At 52.8% G+C, this 24,570-nt stretch overlaps 2 protein-coding genes across 2 annotated transcripts in view; both read left to right on the forward strand.

The window, feature by feature from the left end:
• The first annotated feature begins 5,216 nt into the window (after window positions 1-5,216).
• Window positions 5,217-24,570, forward strand: part of LOC144580655 (uncharacterized) — a 94,347-nt gene continuing 74,993 nt past the window's right edge. The window contains exons 1-3 of the mRNA XM_078358602.1: window positions 5,217-5,273; window positions 5,807-5,881; window positions 5,950-7,196. Coding sequence (XP_078214728.1) covers window positions 5,217-5,273; window positions 5,807-5,881; window positions 5,950-7,196 — 1,379 coding nt within the window. The remainder of the gene's footprint in view (window positions 5,274-5,806; window positions 5,882-5,949; window positions 7,197-24,570) is intronic.
• AGPAT3 (1-acylglycerol-3-phosphate O-acyltransferase 3) overlaps window positions 6,612-24,570 on the forward strand; it is a 128,439-nt gene continuing 110,480 nt past the window's right edge. The window contains exon 1 of the mRNA XM_035283201.3: window positions 6,612-6,829. The gene's annotated coding sequence lies outside the window, so the exon portion shown is untranslated. The remainder of the gene's footprint in view (window positions 6,830-24,570) is intronic.

The raw sequence follows: 24,570 nt of genomic DNA on the forward strand, positions 1-24,570 counted from the left end.
GGCCCTGTGAGGACACAGGGAGGAGGCGGTATTTACATGCCAAGGAGAGCCCTCCTTGGAACCAGTGCTGCCAGCACCTTGATCTTGCCGGTCCAGCCCCCAGGATGTGAGAGGATCCGGGTGTGTGGCCGAGGCACTGCAGCCTGCGTGCTGTGCACAACAGCTTCAGCACGTCAACAAGGCTGAGAAAACCCTTGTCCCTGTGGCCCCCACTGCCAGAGGCCACCGCACAAGCACGGGGCCGTGGTCTCCCTGCTGTCAGGAGTCTGCTCCATGCTGTGGAGCCTTCCAGGAGACTGGAGCTTCTCAGGCTGGGTGCACAGGAGAGCCATGGCAGGGCAGGGCTCCTGTGACAGGGCCTGCCTGGGTGGGGTTGCCAGGTACAGCCCTGTTGAGTAAAGGACTCCAAGGAGGTGGATTTGTAGAGGGGAGACTCAGGGACAGGACTTCAGAGAAACTTGTCAGTGGCTTTCCCAGTTCAAATTCACCTGATCCTCGCAGAGACCTGAGACCAGCCGTGCCGTGCCCACCGCTGCCTTTGACCATGCAGAAGGCAGAGGCTCCGAACAAGACAGTCTGCCCCCAGCAGAAGCCCCGCAGTGACGGCAAGCACGCAGACTCCTCCTCCAGCCTGGCCACCCCTCCCCACAGGGTGTGTCCGGAGGCAGAGGGGGCCTGCGGTGGCGGGGGGACCCATGCCCCCCACCCCTCGCTGCACTGCGCTTAGAGGGTGGGCACCGGAGACTGCGCTCTCCCCGCCCTGGTGGAAAAGAGGAACAAAAACAAATTTTACGAGACCAGGTTCAGTCTATGGCCTGTCCCGACACTGAAGAAGGGGTTTATTTTTAGTGTAATGACAGGACCAGGGACATTAGGAAATTAACCAGAAGAGAACTGAAAGGGAGGGAAAGGCCCTGACATTCCTCTTCTGGTGTTTCCAAGAAGTGACGCTGGCTTGTGTTTAGTGGCCTGTGAGGTGCCCCAGGCAGGAGGGGCGTGGTCTGTGTGGAGGGGCGTGGTCTGAGTGTCCCCATCTGACATTCTCTTTCTCCCAGAAGTAGCTCTTCTGCTATTTGGAGTTTTGCATTTTTTTTTTTTTTTTTTTTTTTTGAGATGGAGTCTCGCTCTGTCGCCCAGGTTGGAGTGCAGTGGTAACAATCTCATCTCACTGCAGCCTCTGCCTCCCAATCAAGCAATTCTTCTGCCTCCGCTTCCTGAATAGCTGGGATTTCAGGCACCTGCCACCATGCCCAGCTAATGTATTTTTGTAGAGATGGGGTTTCACCATGTTGACCAGGCTGGTCTTGAACTCCTGACCTCAAAGGATCTGCCCGCTTCAGCCTCCCGAAGTGCTGGGATTACAGGTGTGAGCCACTGTGACCAGCCTTGAAATTTTTTTGGGGGGGTGGCCGTGCACTGAGAGCCAGTTTATTTGATGAATGCTGTCGGCAAACATCATCTTAGACAAGGCGCTGTGACGAGAGGCCCTGGGGAGCCTCAGGCTGGACACAAGATGTTACCCAGGGAAAGGCCGGGGCTCTGGGGTGGCTGGGAAGGCCCTCAGTCATTCAGCCTCAGGCGGAAGAGCGCTTCAGGGTCGACACAGCCATCGCGGTCCTCATGGGCGCCACCAGCGTCTCCTTTCCTCCTCTGTCATCTTTTCACCCAGTGTGACAAGAACATGCTGGATTTCAGCGCCCAAGATGGCGCTATTTCCTCCCTGGTCAAAATCCTGAAGTCCTTCAGCGTAATCCTCACAGGCACCCTGGTCCTTGGCGGCCGTCTGCAGCTTGGGCAGGGAGTGCCCACAGCCCAGCACCTTCACGTGCACCTCTTCGCTCTTGGGGTTCCCCAGGACGTGGAGCACCTCGCCTTGGTGATGAGGAAGGAGACCCCTTTCTCTTAAGCTTGTAAAACCACTTCCCCTTAGCCTTGAATTTCAAAAGGAGAAGTAAAAGTCACAGGTCAGTGGAGGAGACAAAACCAAGGCCACCAGCCAGACCTGAAGGTTAAAGGTCAACCCCACCCCGCTCCGCCCGCGCCCCAGTTCCTATCTTGTCTGCGGATCATAGGCGTGGCCTGGAGGACTCTTCCCCGGAAGGCACTGTTCGTGCTTCATCACGATTAGACCCCACCGAAGTCACCTGCCCCTCGCTCACCTCATCAGTCACGACCCTCTCATGTGTACCCTCTGATTGTGAGCCTTTAAAAGACCAGGATTTTTCTAGTTGGGGAGATTGGTTCTTGAGATGCGGGTCAGCCGACTCCCGACCGGATGAAAAGCCACTTCCTTCCCAGTTTGGCCTTCGTTTGACAGGTGTGTTTGCCTCGAGCCAGACTGGGCCCCGTGGGCCTTGGGCAGGGCTGGATGGTAAAGTTGTCGAGTGAGGCCTCTCAGAACTGGAGAGCCCTCTTCTGGGCGTGGAGGAGGGCAGGGCGGCAATCTGCCATTTGGTCTTGGGATCGGCTCCCAGGCTCCATTTGCTTATCTGTGAGGCCAGATGTCGGCAGTTCAGGCTGAGAATTAGAGCGAATAAGAAGTGGGAGCCCCTTTCCCAGGCTCAAACCCACCGTGGACATCAACAACCAAAAAGGCCAGGCACAGGGGCTCACACCTATAATCCCAGCACTTTGGGAGGCTGATCACTTGAGATGAGGAGTTTAAGACCAGCCTGGCCAACATGCTGAAACCCCATCTCTACTAAAAATCCAAAGATGAGCCGGGTGTGGTGGTGGGCGCCTGGAATCCCAACTACTCAGGGAGGCTGGATGAGGCTGGGGAATCACTGGAACCCAGGAGGTGGAGGCTTCAGTGAGCCAAAATTTTGCCACTGCACTCCAACCTGGGCGACAGAGCAAGTCTCTGTCTCAAAGAAAACAAAGAAACAAAAAAATGCTTTTCCTCTTCTCATTTCTTACAGAAATCCCCTCTCTGGACAAATACTACTCAAGGTCAGAACCTCCCCCTGCCCCGAGTTTTCATTGAGAAGACTGAGGAGCCGAGTCTCTTTCTTTTCTTTCTTTTTTTTTTTTTGAGACGGAGTCTCACTCTGTTGCCCAGGCAGGAGTGCAGAGGCGTCCTGGCTCACCACGACTCTCTTAATCTCCAACCCCATCACCAGGTCAGGAGAAGCTGCTGTGCTGTGGTTGCGCTGGCTTAGAGCCAGGTGGCCTGCCTCTGCCACCCCTTGTGCTGGCAGATAAGACACGATGGTCAGTTGTGCCTCAGTTTCCTGAAAGGCAAAATGGATGTCAGTCATCTCTACCTTGTGGCCGGTTTTGGTTAATGAAATAATCTATGCATATAACAAGGGCTCATTTACTGAGAGGGTGGGTGGCTGACTTCCAGCTCCCTTTAAATGTTGCTCTGAGTGTCTGCGCACCTGCAGCTCTCCAGGGGCTTGGCTCAGGTCTCAGTGATCACAGATTCTAATGAAGAAAGGCCCTCTCTGTTGTCCAGGCTGGAGTGCAGGGGACATGTTCATGGCTAACTGCATGGGGTCAAGTGATCCTCCCACTTAGGCTTTCTGAGTAGCTGAGACGCATGTGTGAGCCACCACACACAGCTAATTTTAATTTTGTTTTCCAGACTGGTCTATCAGAGACGTTTTACACCACTGAGACAAACATGATATTTGGGGGTGACATAAAAGCTCAAAGTGAGGCTGAAGGAGCCATCCGATGTTTCAATGACGAGGTGCATCAGAATTCATTTTTAGTAAGTGGGCAGAGCTGGGCAGCTCATACCTCTAATCCCGGCATTTTGGGAGGCCGAGGCGGGAGGATCGTTGAAACCCGGAGTCTGAGAGCAGCCTGGGTAACATAGTGAGACCTCATCTCTACTAAATAGACAGCTGGGTGTGGTGGTGCAAGAGGCTGAGGTGGGAGGATCCCTTGAGGGATCCTGCAGTGAGCTGTGATCACACCACCGCACTGCGGCCTGGCTGACACAGGGAGACCCGGATTCCACTGTGATCACACCACCGCACTGCGGCCTGGCTGACACAGGGAGACCCGGATTCCACTGTGATCACACCAGCGCACTGCGGCCTGGCTGACACAGGGAGACCCGGATTCCACTGTGATCACACCACCGCACTGCGGCCTGGCTGACACAGGGAGACCCGGATTCCACTGTGATCACACCACCGCACTGCGGCCTGGCTGACACAGGGAGACCCGGATTCCACTGTGATCACACCACCGCACTGCGGCCTGGCTGACACAGGGAGACCCGGATTCCACTGTGATCACACCACCGCACTGCGGCCTGGCTGACACAGGGAGACCCGGATTCCACTGTGATCACACCACCGCACTGCGGCCTGGCTGACACAGGGAGACCCGGATTCCACTGTGATCACACCACTGCACTGCGGCCTGGCTGACACAGGGAGACCCGGATTCCACTGTGATCACACCACCGCACTGCGGCCTGGCTGACACAGGGAGACCTGGATTAAAATAATACATTTATACAGGATAAAATGTGTGCTTATGATAAACCTGAACATTACTACCTACCATACATGGACATTTTATTGTGATAACATTTCTTTACCCTGCCCTGTCAGTATCACATCTTTCCAGAGCTTTCTGGATTTGTATCTGCCTATATTGATTTGTCTGTTTGTTTTGAGACAGAGTCTCACTCTGTCTCCTAGGTCAGAGAGTGCAATAGTCAGATATAGGCTCACTGCGACCTCTGCCTCCCGGGTTCAAACGATTCCCTGTCTCAGCCTCCTGAGAAGCTGGGATCACAAGCATGAACCACCACACCCAGCTAATTTTTCCATCTTGTTTAGTAGCGTTTCACCACATTGGCCAGGCTGGTCTTGAAACCCTGACCTCAAGTAATCCGCCTTGGCCTCCCAAAGTGCTGGGATTATAGGTCTGAGCCACTGCACTGGCCATTTTTTACAAAAAATAAAGCAAATTGTTGTATCTTCATTGCACTGCACTGTTTTTATTTCTTAACAGATCCTGGAGTCTATCATATCAGCGTACACAGAATTATCACATTAAAACTATAGAAAAACGTTTTAAATTAAAAATGCTAAATGAAGGTTCTAGTTTATTTAACCAAGTGTGTGGTTGTTTTCAGGTGTCCGGTGATTATAGGTGAAGCTGTAACCCACACATCCTGAAGGTGCCTATGGGAAGTTATTGGGGGCACGGATTACCTGAAGTGACATGATGGGTGAGAGGTTTTACACATGGTGAATTCCATGAGCTTTGCAAATCTTAACTCCTTTTTCGAGAATAAGGAAACTGTGAGTAGGACAGGTGCACAGTACTTTCATTTTATTTTAGTTTAGGTATTTTCTGAAATAATTCGAGGAGGCTTAAAAGGAGGTGCAGGCTGGGTGTGGTGGCTCATGCCTGTAATCCCAGCACTTTGGGAGGAGGAGGAGGAGGAGGAGGAGGGAGAATCACTTGAGCTCAGGGTTTTGAGATCAGCCTGAGCAAGGCCGTGAGACCCCATTTCTACAAAAAAGTGTAAAAAATTAGTCAGACATGGTGGTGTGTGCCTGTGGTCCCAGCTACTAGGGAGGCTGAGGTGGGAGGACAGCTTGAGCCCTGGAGTTTAAGGCTGCAGTGAGCTGTGGCTGTGTCACCGCACTCCAGGCTGGTGACAGAGCAAGACCCTGTCTCCATAATAATAATAGAAAAAAGGGGGCACAGTAGGTAGTGTCAGCACGTGGTATTTTAAATGGTTTTCCAGTAAAGCGCACCCAAACTCAGCAAGTCCAGCCTGGGCCCGAGGACCTGAGCAGGTGCCGGGTCAACGAGGTCCCGAGTGCAGGACGCGAGCGGAGCGGACCCTGGTGGAGCCCGCAGCGGGCCCAGCCCTGACAGCGGCACCCGCGCGGCCTCCCGGGTGGGTTCTGGGATGGCCGCCGGCCAAGGGCAGGGGAAGGGGCACGGGAGCCGCGGTCCTGGGGCTAGGGCGGCTCCGCGGCCCGGAGGGGACTCGCCAGACAGCTCCGGGGACCCCCGCCCCGCCAGGGTCAAGCGTCGCCACGCGGTCGCCTGCCAGGGGCCGACTATGCAGAAGTCAGAGGGCGCGGCGCGTGGGCTGAAACGCGATCCTCGCGCGGAGTCGCCGCTCGCAGGGCAGGGCCGGCCCCACCGAGCCCGCCGCGGGGCGACCCGACCCGACCCCGACCCGACCCCGACCCCCGGCCAACGCGGGAGGGGCTCACGCCCCAAACTGCCCCGGGGCCAACGGAGACCCTGGCCCTGGAGATGCCGGGCTCAGGCAGAGCTCGGAGGCCCCTCCCGGCCCCACCCCGCGCCTCGGCCCCCTCGGCCCCGACCCGGTCCTGCCCCCGATCCCGTCCGCGGGAGCCCTCGCCGCACCCCAGCCCGGTCCTCCGCCGCCTGCCCCAGTTCAGCCTCGACCTCCCCGATCCCCGCGCCCCCCGCCCCCCGCACCCAGCCCTGTCCCAGCACCGCCCGTTAGCGGATCCCACCGGCCGCCCCAGCCCGCCCTCTCCCTCCGCGCGCGTCCCCCGCCGCGTCCCCCCCATGGCGTCCCCCCCCGCGTCCTCCCGCGCGTCCCTCCCCCCCGCGTGTCCCTCGGCCGCCCCGCGCGCGCCGGCGGAACTGTGGGATCGCCGCGCACAGGAAGTGGCGGCGGCGGCACGGCCGAGGGCGGAGGGCGGAGGGCGGCGGGATGGGGGCCGGGGGCGGCGGGCGCCGCACTCGCTGAGGCCCCGACGCAGGGCCGGGCCGGGCCCAGGGCCCAGGAGCGCAGCGGCCGGAGCGGGGCCGCGGAGGCGACGCCGGGGACGCCCGCGCGAGGAGCAGGTGGCGGCTGCCGCAGGTGAGCGCCGAAGCCCCCGCCCCAGGTCGGGCCGCCCCCCACTCAAACCCCTCCCCGCCGCCGCCCGAGGTCGTCCTCCCGCCGCCCGAGGTCGCCCTTGCCCCCGCCGCCAGACCTCGGGCCGCCCGGGGCCCCGCGCGGCATTGGGCCGGCCGCGCTCCGCGGGGCGCGGGGCCTGGGAAAGCGCGGGGCCAGGAGGGGTCCAGCCCGGGTCCTGTGCGCCCCCCGCAACCCGGGCCTCCCGGGTGGGCCTGGTCCGGCCCGAGGCCCAGGTCCCTTCCCGCGGCAGCCTCGGTGGCGCTGGGCTCGGCGGGAGGCCCGGGGGTTGGGGCGCCCCGGGAGGGGCCCGGGCCGGGGCCGAGGGAAGGTGAGTGAGTTTCCGCGGGGGCGTCCCCTCCCCTCCGCCCTGGACTCCGCTCCCGGCCTCGCTCCGTTCCCCGGTGGACGGCACGCGCCCGCCGCCTGGTTTCGGGGCGCGGGGGACCCGGAACTCCCCAGGGGCCTCCTCCCCGCTCGTCCAGGCCGAGGGACAGTTTCACTTTTAGCCGCTCCGCGCGGGGACGGGGCTGCGGGGACCCGGCTGTGGAGCCCAGGGGAGGCCGGCGGCGTCTTCACACCCGGCGGGTCAGGGGAGGGTGTCAGCCCAGGAGCCAGAGCCATGGGGGCGAAAACCCACCCCCGGCCACCCCAGGACCCTTGGCACAGCGGTCCAGAAGCACTTAGGAAAAGAGGATTATTAGTATTTGAAGCTGGTTCAAAATTGTGTGTGTTTAACTTTGAGAGAAGTTTAGTGAAATAGGGAAAATGCTTTTATAAATGGCTTTCCAGACCTTTTTTGTTAAAAAGAGAAAAGCAGCACAGTATTAAAAGCCTTGTCTAAGAGAATGCTGAAGCGGTTGCGTTCTTTTTCCTGGGAAACATGAACTTAGCAGAAGGAAAGAGGTGCGCTGCTGGCCTCCAGACAGGGGGTGATGAGCCTGCGGCTCCTGTTAAAAATGAAAGCCAACGCCGAGCCAAGTGCAGGCTCCCGCTGGGGGCTGGGAGGGGCGGGCCGGGCTGGGAGCGGGACCCCGGCTGCTGCGGTGCCGGGCTCCGACTCGCTTATCTTCGTCTTCGGGGTGTGAAAGCTTCAGAGGGGTCTCCCCGGGATGCTGAGCGCTAATTTGGTCACTTCCTGGCTGCTCCTCCTCTTCCTTCCCAGGTAATCCTGAGCACCTCCTCCCCCACAGAGGTCAGACTCAGCCAGTCCCTGTGACAACTGGCTTCTTGTATCCATTTCTAGTGACTCTTAGGTGTCTTCTTGAGGACATTGTTTAAAAAGCAGCTTCACGCCATTGACGTTCACGTGAACAGGGCCCCTTGGCCTTGGAAGGTGTGGAGGCCTTAAATGTTCTGAAGCCAACTTCATGGAGTGGCTGCCCTCAGTGGTCACCCTACCTGCGTGTGGCCTTGTCCTGGCATATCTGCCAGGGCGACGCGTGGCAGCAGCCTGAAGAGTGTGAGAGCAGGGTTAAAGGCAGTGTGGCCAGATGGGAAAGTCCCCAGGCGTGTAGATTCTAGAACAGGTCTCCCTGTAGGGAGGGTGTCACCCCGCCCCAGGCTGGTGCCCAGTGCAGACTCAGTGCCTGTGCATGAGTCTGTGTGCCAGGGCTGGGGAAGCAACCTGAAAGGAAGTAATTGTTTTATTTTAGAAATTAGGAAAAAGCATTCACCAAAGTAATCTGTTCCGTCCCTGCTGTAGACCCGTGACTGACGCACCTGCCTCCCATCCCCCAGCACTTTGACCGGGTAAACAAGTGTTCTGGCAAGCCAGGGCTTGAGATACTTGCCCCAGGTTCTGTCTGGGATCAGCAGGGCTGACTTGAGGCTTCCATCCCTGCGACTCCCGCCTCCACAGACCCATCCTGGTGCTGCCATTCTGGTGAGATCAGAAGTGGTGGGATATGTTGAAATTCTCATCAGGGAAGAGAAAGATCAGAATGTGTTTGGGAAGAGCCTGATTTCCTGGATTCCTTTGGTGGAGGGTGTCCTTAACTCGCCCAATCACATTTACCCTCTTCATGGACCTGGAGCCCCACTTGGGACTTCCCAGTGCAGACCCCATCCATCCATGCTGGGGCTTGGCATTGAAGAGCCAGTGCAGGCCCCTTGTCCCCATCAAAACCCACCTCTGGTAAATTCAGTGGCTTGTTCTTCCACACGTCTCCTCCTTCTCTGGCCTTGTCAAAACCTCTTGTGATTGCACAGTTACAAGTTATCCAAGTTATGGCTGGCCTGGTGTTTCTGGATCACAGCATGACTGGCTACATTGCACTGTTTCCTTTTGAATGATTTGTTTAATGTGGGAGCTTTAGGTGCTCCATCTCACTGCAAGATTTTTGTTACAGTAAAGTTGGACTGAATTTTCTGAAGACAGTTGCTCCGAGATTTCGTGGGACTTTACTTTGGGTTAATGGAGGAGTGTTTGGGCTTTTAAACGGGTCACGTCAAGTGCTGAAGTTACATGACCATGAGCTGTCTGTTCCTAAAACCACCTCATAATAATTTCAGGATTAATTCTGAGTCACTAATTTCAGAATGCTGCATTTTAGGCAGATGCGTTAGGGGTTCGCCTTCTGACAGGTTTTCATTTAGTTGCTTAGAAGTCACATGTTTTGGCCGGGTGCGGTGGCCCACACCTGTAATCCCAGCACTTTGGGAGGCCGAGGTGGGTGGATCATGAGGTCAAGAGATCGAGACCATCCTGGTCAACATGGTGAAACCCCGTCTCTACTAAAAATACAAAAACTAGCTGGGCATGGTGGCGCGTGCCTGTAATCCCAGCTACTCAGGAGGCTGAGGCAGGAGAATTGCCTGAACCCAGGGGGCGGCGGTTGCGGTGAGCCGAGATCACACCATTGCACTCCAGCCTGGGTAACAAGAGCGAAACTCCGTCTCAAAAAGAAAAAAAAAAAAGAAGTCACATGTTTTGATTATCTTTGTCAAGCAAAGTGCAGGAGACAGGCCCCCTAGTAAGCTTGGACTGCCTGTGTTTAGTTTTGGGGGCAGGAAGGCAGAGGTGATGGGGAAGGTTGGCGTCAGTTGTTTCTGCAGGGCCAAAGTCTGTACCTGGCCGTTAGGATACACGGATGCCCACGTCAGATTGGGAATGTGGAAGAAAGTTCATCTTTCCGCAAGCCTCGGTAGAAGGATTGCAGATAGGATACCTTTGAAATGTTACTGGTGGCGAACTGAAAGCAACAGAAGTATCCTTCAGTGTGTGACAGGCAGAAATCCTCCTCCTGGCTGGTGCTCATGGTGGGATGGTGTGCCCGCAGCCTGGAAGCCTGTCCCCCAGTGATCGGGAAGGCCATGCATCATTGCTGGAGTTGGTCTCGATTCCTTTCTGCAAGTGGGCAGGGGATGAAATGCAGAATAAGTAGCAATAATGATGAATTATACAATGAGCAGTTGTAATAAGCTGTACATGGAAATGCTGGTCCCGAGATGGATGGCTCACCCGACTGTCTGTCCTCCTGGTTCTCAGCCAGGTGCCAGGAGCTGAGCGCCAGAGCTGCAGCCATGGTGGCTCTGCTTCTCTTCCTCATGTCCTGTTTGCTGACCTGACATTAAATGAGTCACCTGCTTTATGACATGCCGACCTTATTATTCTATAAGCACCTGTACACCCCTGTAAGGAGAGGGGTTTTACCCCGTCACACAGAAACTGACAGACACCTGGGAAACTGAGTGGGAAGGCGTGGCCAGCATCTCAACTCTGGAAAATCTAGATTTAAACAAGGGTCTGATAGAGTCCAAAGCTGTCATTCTTTCTACCAGACCACCTTGATGCTCATAAAATCCAATAGATGAAAATCTGCATTTCTGAAACAGAGACAAAGTCGTTAGCTTCGCATACATGTATTCATTTAAACCCTTCTCACTTGTAGAAGGCTGCACTTGCTGGATGGGGGGCTCTGAAACCCCCATCTGAAATGATAGATACATGCTGGATATGGTAGGGAATGTGGAAGAAAGTTCATTGACGTAAATTCGTCTGTGCTCAGCTTTTTGTGGTATTCTTGTTGAGAGTAAAATAAAGAGCTGTTTATTGACTCCTAACGTGAAGAATGTGCTGATTGGGTTAAGCTTTCCTAGATTGATTTCTGATTTAGGCCATTGTCCTAGTCTAATTGGAGTGATTGATTGAATGAAAACATGTGCGTTTTACTAGGGAGGTACACATGCTCTGTGCACGCATTGAGAAATTAATTAGTCGCTATACTTTGTAAAATATGGTGTAAAACCATTGAGTTTTGCCAAAATAGAAGTCAGGTTGTTACATGAAGACTTTATCAGTTTGGGTTACGTGCTTGTCAGTTTGGGAAGTAGGTGCCAAGATGAAATGCAAATTGCAGGAGGAAACAGAGGGTGAGATGGGAGCAGGGTGGGGGGGGGTCTGATCCCTGCAGAGGGTGAGATGGGAGCAGGGTGGGGGGGGTCGGATCCCTGCAGAGGGTGAGATGGGAGCAGGGTGGGGGTGTCTGATCCCTGCAGAGGGTGAGAGGGGAGCAGGGTGAGGGGGGGGGTCTGATCCCTGCAGAGGGTGAAATGGGGGCAGGGCAGGGGGCACGCAGACCTCCAGGCAGGTCTGACCCTTGTGAGAGGAGGCAGAGGGAGCAGGGTGGGGAGGAGGAGCCTCAGACCCAGGCCTGCATTAGGCACAGCCAGCCCAGTGCTGAGTCCTTGGGCTGAGTTGACCTCCAGGGGAGCCCTGCTTCTCTCAGGCCTGGCCCTGCATGAGTATCACCTTGGTTGTTGCCCCTGAAGGGGTCCTGAAGGTGTCTTGGCGAGGAGGCTGTGACTCACCTGTCTCCTCGCCTGTCACCTTGAAGCCACTCTCTCTGGCAGAGCTCCATGGCAGCCTCAGAAACAAAGTTTAGGGACCTAAAATTTTATGCGTTTATTTTAGAGATGGGGCCTTGCTGTGTTGCCCAGGCCAGACTCAAACTCTTGGCCTCAAGTAATCCTCCCACCTTGGCCTCCCGAGTGTCTAGGACTACAGGTGCTGTCACCACACCTGGCTAAGTTTAGTGACTTTTGGTAATCCACAAAAACAAAAGGAGTAGTAAAGACCATCCCTACTGTGAATCACCACGTGGCATGGGTGGCGGTATTTTGGATTAGGATTAGCTTTAGAAAGCGAACCACGGCAGCCCTCTGAGGACTCCCTGCCGTGGCTGGTAGCAAGCTGGCGCAGGGAATCGGAAGTGCTGGTGTTCTGGGAATTTTCAAATGCACTCTAGCAATCAGGACATACGAGTTTCAGTGCACACAGGTTATTTTCAGTTTTCTAAATCAGGAGCGTATTACTATGACTTAAGTTCTAGAACATTGGTTGGAAAATATGTTTGTCATGCACTTCCAGCTCCAGGCTAGCATTGCATTTTCCCGGAGCTCCAAAGCCTTTGTAACTTTTACTTCTTTTCTTTAAATGTTAGTGAATTATTGAGGCCCTGTGAGGTGGCTCATGCCTGTAATGCCAGCACTTTGGGAGGCGGAGGTGGGCGGATCACTTGAGGTCAGGAGAGCCTGGGCAACATGGTGAACCCCTGTCTCTACTAAAAAAACAATACAAAAATTAGCCAGGTGTGGTGGTGCATGCCGGTAGTCCCAGCTGCTGGGGATGCTGAGGCAGGAGCGTCACTTGAACTTGGGAGGTGGAGTTTACAGTGAGCTGAGCTTGTGCTACTGCACTCCAACCCGGGAGACAGAGCCAGACTCCATCTCAGTTAACGTTAGTGAATTATTGAGTATAGAACGTTTCTTTTTGGTGAACAAAGCTATACAGGATGATCTGAATAAACACAGATTCTGACGGGGTCCAGCCAGGAAGGTAAGTGACAATGCAGACGTGAGGCCTAGGAAGGGGTGGCTGTGGTGAACATGAGCGAGAGACTGAGGCCTCTTTCAAAGGGCGTGTCTTTCCTGACTGCCCACCACTGACCCGCAGCTGAGCAGCGCCAGGTGGGCATAGGACCAGAGTTCCTCGATCTTTTGTCTTCCAGGAGGAACCAGAAATCCGGAGTTTTATGTGCAATCTACTTATTTTTTAGCAAACTCCACAAGCTAAATTAAAAATCTTGCCACCTGAATTCAGCTGGGGCTACTATTTTTACAATCTCTGGGCTACAGTATTTGTTTATTTCATGAAATGAAGTAACTGAACCAATTAAATGAGGACAAAACGGGCACTTCAAAAATGCAGGAAGAGGGGGAAAAATATCAAGAAATTTCGTGCAGATGAAACCAAAAGAATCATCGCTTCTGTCTCAGGGATGGCTGCTGGAAACAGCGTTCTCTGAGGATACTCAGAGGAAAGGAGAAGATGGGATGAAGAGAATCAGCACCAGTTAAAACAGAGTAACTCCATGTGTCTTTAAGTGCCTGCAGGAGACTCTCCCATAAGATCTCTGCAAAGATAAATCCTGCAAGAAATAATGTTTTCGGAATGCATCTACAGATTTAGCAGAGGCACTCCTAATCTCGACCTGTTTACATGGGATGTTCTGTGTCCCTGTCTCTGGGCACATGTGTGTAGCCCTCTGATGTCCTGTGTGCTTAACCTCTGAGTGGGCTGCTTCCCAGAACAACACCAAGTCACACAGCCACCAGTGATGTGTGAGGTTGAGCCACATACTTGTCAGCACTTGGTATTGCTGTGAGTTTTGCAAAGATGGTAGATGCAAACTGTTGTTCAACTGTGGTCTTGATTTACATCTCCCTGCTGGATGAAGCCGAGCATCCTGTGTGCTCATTGGCTACACACATCCCCTGCTGGATGAAGTTCAGCATCCTGTGTGTTCATTGGTTACACACATCCCCTGCTGGATGAAGCTGAGCATCCTGTGTGTTCATTGGTTACACACATCCCCTGCTGGATGAAGCTGAGCATCCTGTGTGTTCATTGGTTACACACATCCCCTGCTGGATGAAGTTCAGCATCCTGTGTGTTCATTGGTTACACATGTCTCCTGCTGGATGAAGCTGAGCATCCTGTGTGTTCATTGGTTACACATGTCTCCTGCTGGATGAAGCTGAGCATCCTGTGTGTTCAATGGTTACACACATCCCCTCCTGGATGAAGTTCAGCATCCTGTGTGTTCATTGGTTACACATGTCTCCTGCTGGATGAAGCTGAGCATCCTGTGTGTTCAATGGTTACACACATCCTTCTCTGTTAAATTCCTGTTCATGTGTTTCACCCATTTTTCTTTTGGGTTATGTCATTTTCTCACCTATTCCTTATATATAGTTTCCATATTCTATATTACCTTATATATTCAGGCTGTTCATCTTTGGCTGTAATGTGTGTATTAGATACTTTTCCCAGTTGGGTCTTATCTTTCACTGTCTTTGTATTGATGACAACATAGTTTAAATGTAATGTATAGTTTTATCCATCCATTTTTTTCCTGGGTAGTGCCCTTTGCATGTTGCTTGAAGTTCCTCCCAATTCTTGGGTCACAGATGGATTCTATATTTTTTTGGAGAAGTTATAAAGTTTGCTTTATCTGCTTAGGCCTTTTATCCCTCAAGAGTTGACTATGCAGGTCTTCCTAGGTGTCTTGATAAAGCACTGTGGTATTCCACATACCACCTGACACTCTGTGCTTAAATTTATTCCAAGGTGCCCTTATTATTGTTCTTGCTTTTGTAAATGGGGTGTGTGTGTGTGTGTGTGTGTGTGTGTATGTGTGTGTGTGTGTTTGAGACAGAGTCTTGCTCTGTCACCCAGGCTGGAGTGCAGTGGTGTGATCTCAGCTCACTGCGACCTCTGCCTCCTCAGTTAAGCAATTCTCCTGCTTCAGCCTACCCTGAAAATCAGCCCAGCTAATTTTTGTATTGTTAGTTGGCCGGGCTGGTCTCAAACTCCTGACCTCAGGCAGTCTGCCTGCCTCAGCCTCCTAAAGTGCTGTGACTGTAGGCATGAGCCACTGTGCCCAGCCCGGTCATAAGCGTTTAAGGCTATATAACGTATGTAACATTTTCATTCTTCAGCATTTTACAATTTTATTATTCTTCCATGACCCAAGAGTGCTTTTATGTTCAAAGGCCTTAAGGATTTTAGATTATGTTTTTATTATGATCTCAGCTGAAAAGGCTCATGGGCAGAGGATATAGTCTGGATAGCACGATTCCCTGGCATTTCTTTAAGGATTGAGTTCTATTGTGTATCTTCTGGCTTAAAGTTGCTCTTAGGAAGTGAGCTGTCATCTCACTGCCCTTCCTGTGTCAGTAGTAAGCTTTTCTCTGGCTGCTTTTATAGTCTCTTTTATTTCTGGTGTTTTTCAGCTTCACTGTAGTCTTTCTAGAATGGATTTCATTGTATTTCTCCTGCTTTGGATATATCGTACTTCCTGAAGATAAAGTATCATGTCTTTCAGCAATTCTGGAAAAACTTTAGCCGTTATTTTGTTGAATCCAGTTGTTCCTCAGTATCCACCAGGGACCGGTTCCTGAACCCACCAAGGGTGCCTAAGTTCCTGATATGAAATGGTGTCGTATTTGTACATAACCTGGGCACATCCTCCCATATATTCTTAAATCATCTTTAGATCACTTATATTATCTATTACAATGCCTATATATCACTTCATTAGCATGGATTTAAAATAGCAGAGAGCTGGGCTGGGCGCAGTGGCTCCCACCTGTAATCCCAGCACTTTGGGAGGCTGAGGTGGGTGGATCATGAGGTCAGGAGTTTAAGACCAGCCTGGCCAAGATATTGAAACCCCGTCTCTACTAAAAATACAAAAATATGCTGGGCATGATGGCAGGCGCCTGTAATCCCAGCTACTCGGGAGGCTGAGGCAGGAGAATTGCTTGAACTTGGTAGGGCGGAGGTTGCGGTGAGCTGAGATCACACCACTGCACTCCAGCCTGGGCGACAGAGTGAGACGCCCTCTCAAAAAAAAAAAAATTAGTAGCAGCAAATTCAATTTTTGCTTTTTGGAATTCCCCACCCCCCCAAATAACTTCTCTTCACAAATGTGGAACCCCTAGATATGAAGGGTCAGCTGTCCTGCATCTGCCTCACACCTGGCTTTCTGATACCATCCTCCCAGCCCCTCAGACTGCTATTCATGTTTTTACCTTTTAGTCTTTTTGTGCTTCATTCCAGTTATTTCCTCAGCTGTCTTCCAGTTTAGCAACTCTGTCTTCATCTCCAGCTACTGTGCTATCAATACATATACATACATACATATGTGTATTGAGATGGAGTTTTGCTCTTGTTGCTCAGGCTGGAGTGCAGTGGCGTGATCTCGGCTAACTGCAACCTCTGTCTTCTGGGTTCAAGTGATTCTCTTGCCTCAGTCTCCTGAGGAGTTGGGATTACAGGCACCCACCACTATGCCCAGCTAATTTTTGTTTTTGTTTTTTTAGACAGAGTTTCGCTCTTGTTGCCCAGGCTGGAGGGCAATGGTGCAATCTCGGCTCATTGCAATGTCCACCTAGGGTTCAAGCAGTTCCCCTGTCTCAGCCTCCCAAGTAGCTGGGATTATAGGCGCCTGCTACCACACCCAGGTAATTTGTATTTTTAGTAGAGATGGGGTTTCTTCATGTTGGTCATGCTGGTTTTGAACTCCTGACCTCAGGTGATCTGCCCGCCTCCACTTCCTGTAGTGCTGGGATGACAGGTAGGAGCCAGTTCGCCCAGCATCTGTGCTATTAGTATTTAATCTGTTCTTCTTTTCTATCTTGAGATGGGGTCATGCTGTGTTGCCCAGCCTGGTCCCAGTCTCAAGTGATCCTCCCACCTCTGCCTCCCAAGTTCTGGGATTACAGGCATGAGCCGCTATGCCCAGCCTAACCTGTTCTTTTAATTTTCATTATTTTAATGACGATAGTTTTCGTTCCTGAAGTTCTCTTTGTTTCTTTACAAGTTGGCTTCTCCTGTTTGGTTTTCTTTTTCTTACATTTGGTTTTATTTTCTCTCTATCTCTAAACATACGTATTTTCTATTCTGTAGCTAACAATACCAAAGCAATAGCATATTATAATCATATTGACAAATAACAAATGTGACTGTGTTGCGGGTTGCACGCGGCCACTTGTTCTGCTGCCTCCTGCTCACCGATGCTGCCACCGCACGCTTTGCGATTTCCAACCGCAGGTTTATTTCACGTGGCTTTGTCTGCAGAGTCCCGCAAGGCTTGAAGGGAGCAAAGCCTCCCCAGAGAAGCACTCTTCCTCCCCGGAGCCCAGGAGTGGGACTGATGTACAGTAGCTTTGGGTCAATTTCCTGGGATCACAAAGCGGGTGGCTAAAGATGTAATTGACTAGGATGGAAAGTGATCCTACAGCAGAAATCGGAGATTGGAGAAATTGCTGATGATGGAGGTGGATCTGCATAGACCGTGATGAGTGAAACGATAATGAGCAGTAGAAGGAATGCCACGGATTCGATGTACCAGGCCGTCTGGGGGGACATTTCATCTAAGGCCAAACTGCCTGGTGTAGGACAACATGTAATTTCCAGGGAGTTTAAAGCTGGGAAGCCTCCCCGCCAAGCACATCATTATCAAATGCTATTCACCGTTGTTTTTGTTTTGTTTTTGAGACAGAGTATCACTCTGTAGAGCAAGCTGGAGTCCAGTGGCACTGTCGCGGCTCACCGCAGCCTCTACCTGTGAGGCTGAAGTGATTCTCCTGCCTCAGCCTCCTGGTTAGGTGGGAGTACAGGTGCCTGCCACCACACCCAGCTACATTTTTGTATTTTAGTAGAGATGGGGTTTCACCATGTTGCCCGGGGTGATCTCAAACTCCTGAGCTCTGGCGATCCACCCGCCTCGACCTCCCAAAGTGCTGGGATTACAGGTGTGAGCCACTGTGCCTGGCCCAGCAGTTTTAACAACTGCAAAATGTGACTCAGATTTTGTCCTTATAAACTTTACTTTTTGTCTACTTCCCTGTCCCCATTCCACCTGAGATGCTTTCTGCTACTCTAGGATAGGTGGGCCAGGCCACCATTTCAACTGGCTTTCTTCAGATGACTTTTATTGGAAGCTGAAGAACTGAAGAACCACTGTACATGTACATGGTATATGCCAGTAATAGTTAAAGGGCATGTCAGGTTTCAAAAGTAGAAAATAAATTTGAGGCCGGGCACGGTGGCTCAAGCCTGTAATCCCAGCACTTTGGGAGGCCGAGGCGGGTAGATCATGAGGTCAAGAGATCGAGACCATCCTGGTCAACCTGGTGAAACTCTGTCTCTACTAAAAATACAAAAAATTAGCTGGGCGTGGTGGCGCGTGCCTGTAATCCCAGCTACTCGGGAGGCTGAGGCAGGAGAATTGCCTGAACCCAGGAGGCGGAGATTGCGGTGAGCCGAGATCGCACCATTGCACTCCAGCCTGGGCAACAAGAGCGAAACTCTGTCTCAAAAAAAAAAAAAAAAAAGAAAGAAATTTGAAGAAAAAGACTTGGAAGCCGTTGAAATGGTGCTATTCTTGGGGTCTGGCTGAGGAAGCCTTCCCAGCAGGCCCATTCCTGTGTGTTCTGCTCCCACCATCTTGTCCCCTCCATCTCCTGTGTCCACTGGTGTCCAGGACAGAAACCTGGGCCCGTCTATGCCCCCCTTCCTCCATCTTCCTCACTCCCTTCCCCACCTGCTCCTTGACCCTCACAGACTCCTCCTCCCTGTCCCCCTCCCCGCCGCCAGCCCTGCCTTCCTCAGGGTCCGCCTGTGGTCTCACACGGGGATCTCTCCAGCTCAGCTCCCATCACACCTGTTCCTCACAGCACAAGGGGCAGCATTTCAGTCGCCCTGCGCATTCCCTGTCACTGCCTGCCCAGCCCACTTGACCACGGCTGCTGCCATCAGTGTCCCTCCGCCTCAGGCTCCGTGCCCCCCCACACCTGGTCTTCAGGCTGCCCCACTGGCCATGTTCTGCCTTGGACCTTCGCCTACCTGGAACACCCTTCTCCCTTTGCCCAGGGACTTTGGCCTGGATGTCACTTTGCCGAGGTGGCCTGCCCCTATCCTGAGTGTGAGTTGGATACACACACACTCTTTTTTTTTCTGAGATGGAGTTTCACTCTTGTTGCCCAAGCGGAAGTGCAGTGGAGTGATCTCGGCTCACTGCAACCTCCGCCTCCCAGGTTCAAGTGATTCTCCTGCCTCAGCCTCCTGAGTAGCTGGAACTATAGGCATGCGCCACCACACCCGGCGAATTGAGTATTTTTAGTAGAGACGGGATTTCTCCATGTGGGTCAGGCTGGTTTTGAACTCCCAACCTCAGGTGATCCGCCCGCCTCTGCCTCCCAAAGTGCTGGGATTACAGGGGTGAGCCACCACATCCAACATGCACACACTCTTAACACACAACAGAGTCATGTCGTGGCTGCTGTCTTTGTGGCCCACCCACTTCAGTTCACATTACACTGCCGACGTTCCGTGAGCCCCCTCGAGGGAGGGATGCACTCGGCTCCCCTGCCTGGACACAGCCGGCTGTGCTAGCCCTGACGGTGGGCATGCTGCTCGGTGTTCCTGGTTATAAGCATGACGGGCATCCTTGTGCAGTTCTTCTCTAGTCAGTGTCTTGAAGGTACATTCTACTGGTGGATTGCTGAGTAGCTTGACATTTCAAAGACACGAGACACATTGTTGCTGATTTACCCTCTGCAAAGATGGTTTCTGTTTCACACACCAGTTGCATTTGAAAGAATAACACTGCTGTGGATACTTAGTAGTTTTATTTCCATTTGTCTTCTAGTTTTTTTTTGTTTTTATGCGGGATCTTGCTCTGTTGCTCAGGCTGGAGTGCAGTGGTGAGATCTTGATGTCAGCTCACTGCAACCTCCACCTCCCGGGTTCAAGTGATTCTTGTGCCTCAGCCTCTGGAGTAGCTGGGACTGCAGATGTGTGGCATCGTGCCTGGCTAATTTTTGTATTTTTAGTAGAGATGGGATTTCACCGTATTGGCCAAGCAGGTCTCAACTCTGGACCTCAAGTGATGTGTCCGCCTCAGGTTCCAAAGTGCTGGGATGACAGGCGTGAGCTTCCACACTTGGCTTGTGTTCTAGTTTTTAAATTCAATATGTGGCTGGCTGTGGTGGCTCACACCTGTCATCCCAGCACTTTGGGAGGCTGAGGTGGGCTGATCACTTGAGGTCAGGAGTTTAAGACCAGCCTGACCAACATAGTGAAACCCTGTCTCTACTAAAAATACAAAAATTAGCTGGGTATGGCGGTGCATGCCTACAATCCCAGCTTCTCAGAAGGCTGAGACATGAGAATTGCCTGAACCTAGGAGGCAGAAGTTGCAGTGAGCTGGGATTCTGCCACTGATCTCCAGCCTGGGCAACAGAGTGAGACTCCATCTCAAAAAAAGAAAAAAGAAAAAAGAAATCCAACATGCTAAGATTGAGTAAAGCTTCATCTCCTGGGAAAACCATAGGAAGCACAGTTGCTGCTGTGTAGTATTTTATTTCAGCTGGAAAATGGACCAAGGGTGTCTGGCTGTACTGGAGGAGGCTGGTCTCTCTGGGCTGCTGTGGGCCTCAAGGCTGGGTCTTGGGTACAGCCCGGGCAGGTTTCCTTCTCTGCTCTCAGCTGAGCACCTGTCTCCTCATCTGTTCTTCCCCAGCAGCTTGTGAGGCTGCACATGTGAAAATGCCTTGTCCATGGCGCAGTGACATGTGTGCCTGCTGTGCTGTGAGCGTGTTGGGGCAGCCATGTTGTGTGTGGCTGTGTGCACTGTGAGTCCTGGCTGGGTTGCCTGGGGATGATGGCACTTGGGGAAGAGTGACTGCAATCAGTGAGCGCTGTGTTCGAAAGCCAAGCAATCTAGAAGCGACAGCCTGAGCTGTACGCCTTTGTCCTGAGCTGGCCTTCGGACCTCCGGGCACCTGGCACTCCTGCTTCCCGAGAGCCCCCGTGATCCTGCATCCTGGCACGTGGGCTTCCCCCTGTGCTCCTGGGGTAGAGCTGAGAAGACGTGAGTTCGGCCGGTCTCTGTTACATTTCTGCTTAAAGAACAGCACAGCTTGACCTCGGGGCAGAGGACGTGGCTCTGCGTCTCTTGTGCCCTCGAGCGTCTCAGAGGCTGTGGAGACTCTGACATCAGTCGGCACCGGCCCTTTGTACCAACGAAGCTGGTGTTTGTGGCCTCCCAGGCCGGTGCTCCGTTCCTGGGCCAGCGTCCGACTCCCTTGCTGCTGAATCATGTCATGGCTCAGCATAGCTGAGGGCAGCATCTGTTGTCCCCAAGAGCCCGCGATCCTGGCGTGGCGTGGCATGGCAGGGACGGCCGCTGTTCCTGAGGAATGCTCTGGACAGGCGTCTGCAGGGGCGGGGGGCGGAGTCGGGAGCTCCTGGTCAGCCTGTTCTTGTCTTGAACTTTGTCAGGTATGCGAGGGCTGCCTTTGTGAGTCACTAGCAGGAAGGTGGGAAAGGCCTCTGCAGGTCTCTTCTGCCGGGAGCTCAGCTTTGATCTTGAGCGCTGGGGACTGTCCAGCTTTACTGTCAGGGATTCTGTTGACTCAGAGCTGGTGGCTGCCCTTTTCCCGGTGGTATTGCCACTGAATGTGGGGATGGGTCACAGCTTTGTGGCCTTGTGCAAATCAGCCTCAAAATTTGCAGTCACATTTATGGTAGGACAGATTCATTTCACATTGCTTTTGCCAATTACCCTTGTCATTTCCACTCACATGTATCTCTCCAAAATGGAAACAAGGACAGGTCCAGAGCCAGGCACGGGACATCCCTGCTCACTAGCATTACGTACATAGGCGTCTTATTGCTGAGTGATGGTCCCTGGACAGTTCCAGTCAAGCGTGTTTCACGTGGTGGTGAATTGGACACGTGATGGGTGGCAGTGTGTTAACACGTGGTGGTGAATTGGACACGTGATGGGTGGCAGTGTGTTAACACGTGGTGGTGAATTGGACACGTGATGGGTGGCAGTGTGTTAACACGTGGTGGTGAATTGGACACGTGATGGGTGGCAGTGTGTTAACACGTGGTGGTGAATTGGACACGTGATGGGTGGCAGTGTGTTAACTGTTCGTGGCAAGGAAGATTTGTTTTGAGGCTGGTGGTTTGATAATGAGTTGGTCATTCTTAACGCTGGGGAGGGGGAAGAGAGAGAAAATGGAGACAGAATGAATGAGAATAAATGTAGGAACTTTTTTGGAAGAAAAGAAAATTGAGAAGGAAGTGATAGTAATTGCTAATTGTTTTTGCGTTGTCACTTTTTATGTATTTATTTCCAGAAAGGGATCGTTTTTTCTTCCTTACAAATTTTATGGAAGAAAAAGAAAACTGGAAGTATTTAATAACTTTGTCAAAATTTTTATTTTGTGCCTTGTGATTAAATTGTATTTAGGGAATGGGTCAACCTTTTTAAAACTAGGAAGTACTTTATATGAAAACACATCCATCAAGTATTGAACCCCTGCAACCCCTCAAGTGGAGAAATTAGCCACAACAGATGCTTTAGAAGGCAAAGGGTTGGTGAAGCTAAGAACTTCTAAAATTCTTGATATGCAGACAGCTAAGGGATGTGGGAAGGATGTCACCTGTCATATCTCAGCCTGTGCCGTCTGGGGCAGAGCGCATGAGCCACGCAGCCCCCAGAGCCATGCTGGAAACGTGGCTGGTGGAAACTGAGATACACTCTTGGGTGAAATGCCCACCAATCTCAGAGGCGTAAGGTGAAGAGGAATGTAAGTGATCTCATTCATATTCTTCTATGTTGGTTGCATGCAGAAAGGATAATATTTTAGATATACTGGGTTGAATAAAATGTATTATTAAATTATTTTTTGCCAGTTTCTTTTGCTTTTGAATGTGGCCTCTAGCAGTGTAAAGTCGGCCACAGGCTGGCGTCTGCAGCTCGCGTGCGTTCGCCATGTTGGCATGCTCCGGGGTCAAGGCCACTGTGCCTTGGGCGAGTCCCTCGTCTGGGGCCCTGCGTCCAGGGCTCAGGGAGTAGTCAGCCTCGGCCTGTCACTCTCTGCCCGGCTGGGCCCACATCTCCGTTGCATAATGGAGGTAGTATAGGAGAGCGCTTAGGCAGGCCTGGCGAATTCGTCGTTACGCTTCGTGTTGTTATTAATAAAGCATTGTTATGTCTCTTCTGCAGTATGGAAACAGGTTTTGTAGATTGCACCCAGGATTTCAGATTGACACGTACTTCCACCTGGAAACTCTCGGGTGTGTCTGCACCGGGACATGAAGTGGCTGCTCCTGGCTCAAGCCGCGCTGAGAGGACCGTGGCGGGTAGACTCAGCCCCTCACTGGGGTTGGCCAGGGCAGGCTTCTTCTTCCTCCCTGAGGTGTGCCTTATGGGCGGGGCGGTTGCATTCCTGGAAAATCCAGTGTCTGTGAAACCAAGATTCATGGCATTTGCCTGAGAGTTGGAGTCAGCTCTGAGCCAAGGCAGGCGTCTGGTGAGACCCGTGATTCATGTTGGCCCCGCTCAAGAACCAGCAGTGCCTTCCATTACTGCAGCAGCAAACACCCCTCCATAGGCCTCCCTTGACATCTAGGGGAGTGGGCGGCCACATCCTGTGAGACTCGCTGGGTCAAAGGGCAACTGAGTCTCCTGCACCCACGGTGCCCTGGTCTGGGGGGTAGTGCCGGCCTCTTAGGGTGGTACCCCTGGGTGGGCTTAAGGAGGCAGCTGCCTAGCTCTGCCTGTGGTTTCCGTCTTCAGGGGTCTAGGGTGACTGGCGGCCACCGAGTCGTGTCCAGCGTCATAGCCCCTTGCTTGTCCTGTGGGGCCACCTGTGAGATGCAGGATCCCTGGTGCACAGGTCAGCCCCCACATGAGGTCCACACCTCTGTGCAGGCCCTGCAGGCGGGAGAGAGCAAGCCATATCCTCCTTCGTGAATTATAAGCAACTAGAAACGTAAGAGGGCAAATGCTGAATTGCTGTGGACTGTGAAGCTGTGGCCCAGGCGGGTTGTCCTTCCCCTCCTGGCTGGGCTGCTGGCCAGCGGTGCCTCCTGCCCGGGTCACTCCACCTCGTATGCTCTGCGCCAACCTCGGGGCTGCCCTGCCTCAGATGCCCTTCTCCTTCAGCCTCAAGGGCCTCATGGCCTGGACCTCCCTGACCAGCCAGAGGGGCCCGAGTCCATGACAGTGTGGCCTCCTGCCCACTCTGCGATCCCAGGAGAGGGCCTGTCCTCACTGAGCCTCTGAGATAGGTTCTCAGCCTCTTGGACAAGTTTCTTCCCTGTTTACAAGCAGGAGCTCCTTGTATAACGGAGATGGGAAAAAGCCCCGCCAGAGGCCCCTGGGAGCCCTTTCTGTTCCTTGTCACTCAGCCCAGTCAGTCCTCGAGTTTTCCCAAGTGTCCTCAATAAGGAATTATGGGTCCCAGGGATTGTCTTCTGGTCAGTGTTCTGGTTTTTTTTTTTTGAGACAAAGTCTTGCTTTGTCACCCCGGCTAGAGTGCAGTGGCACAATCTTGGCTCACTGCAGCCTCTGCCTCCCAGGTTCAAGCGATTCTCCTGCCTCAGCCTCCCAAGTAGCTGGGATTACAGGTGCACCACCACATCCAGCTAATTTTTGTATTTTTAGTAGAGGTGGGGTTTTGCCATGTTGGCCAAGTTGGTCTTGAACTCCTGACCTCAGGCGATCCACCCACCTCAGCCTCCCAAAGTTCTAGGATTACAGACATGAGCCACCTCGCCCAGCCAGCGTTCTGGTCTGTTTGCGATGGTGTAACTGCCTCTTTAAAGAGGTACA

This window comes from Callithrix jacchus, chromosome 21 (genome assembly GCF_049354715.1).
Source record: "Callithrix jacchus isolate 240 chromosome 21, calJac240_pri, whole genome shotgun sequence".
NCBI classification, from domain to species: Eukaryota; Metazoa; Chordata; class Mammalia; order Primates; family Cebidae; genus Callithrix; species Callithrix jacchus.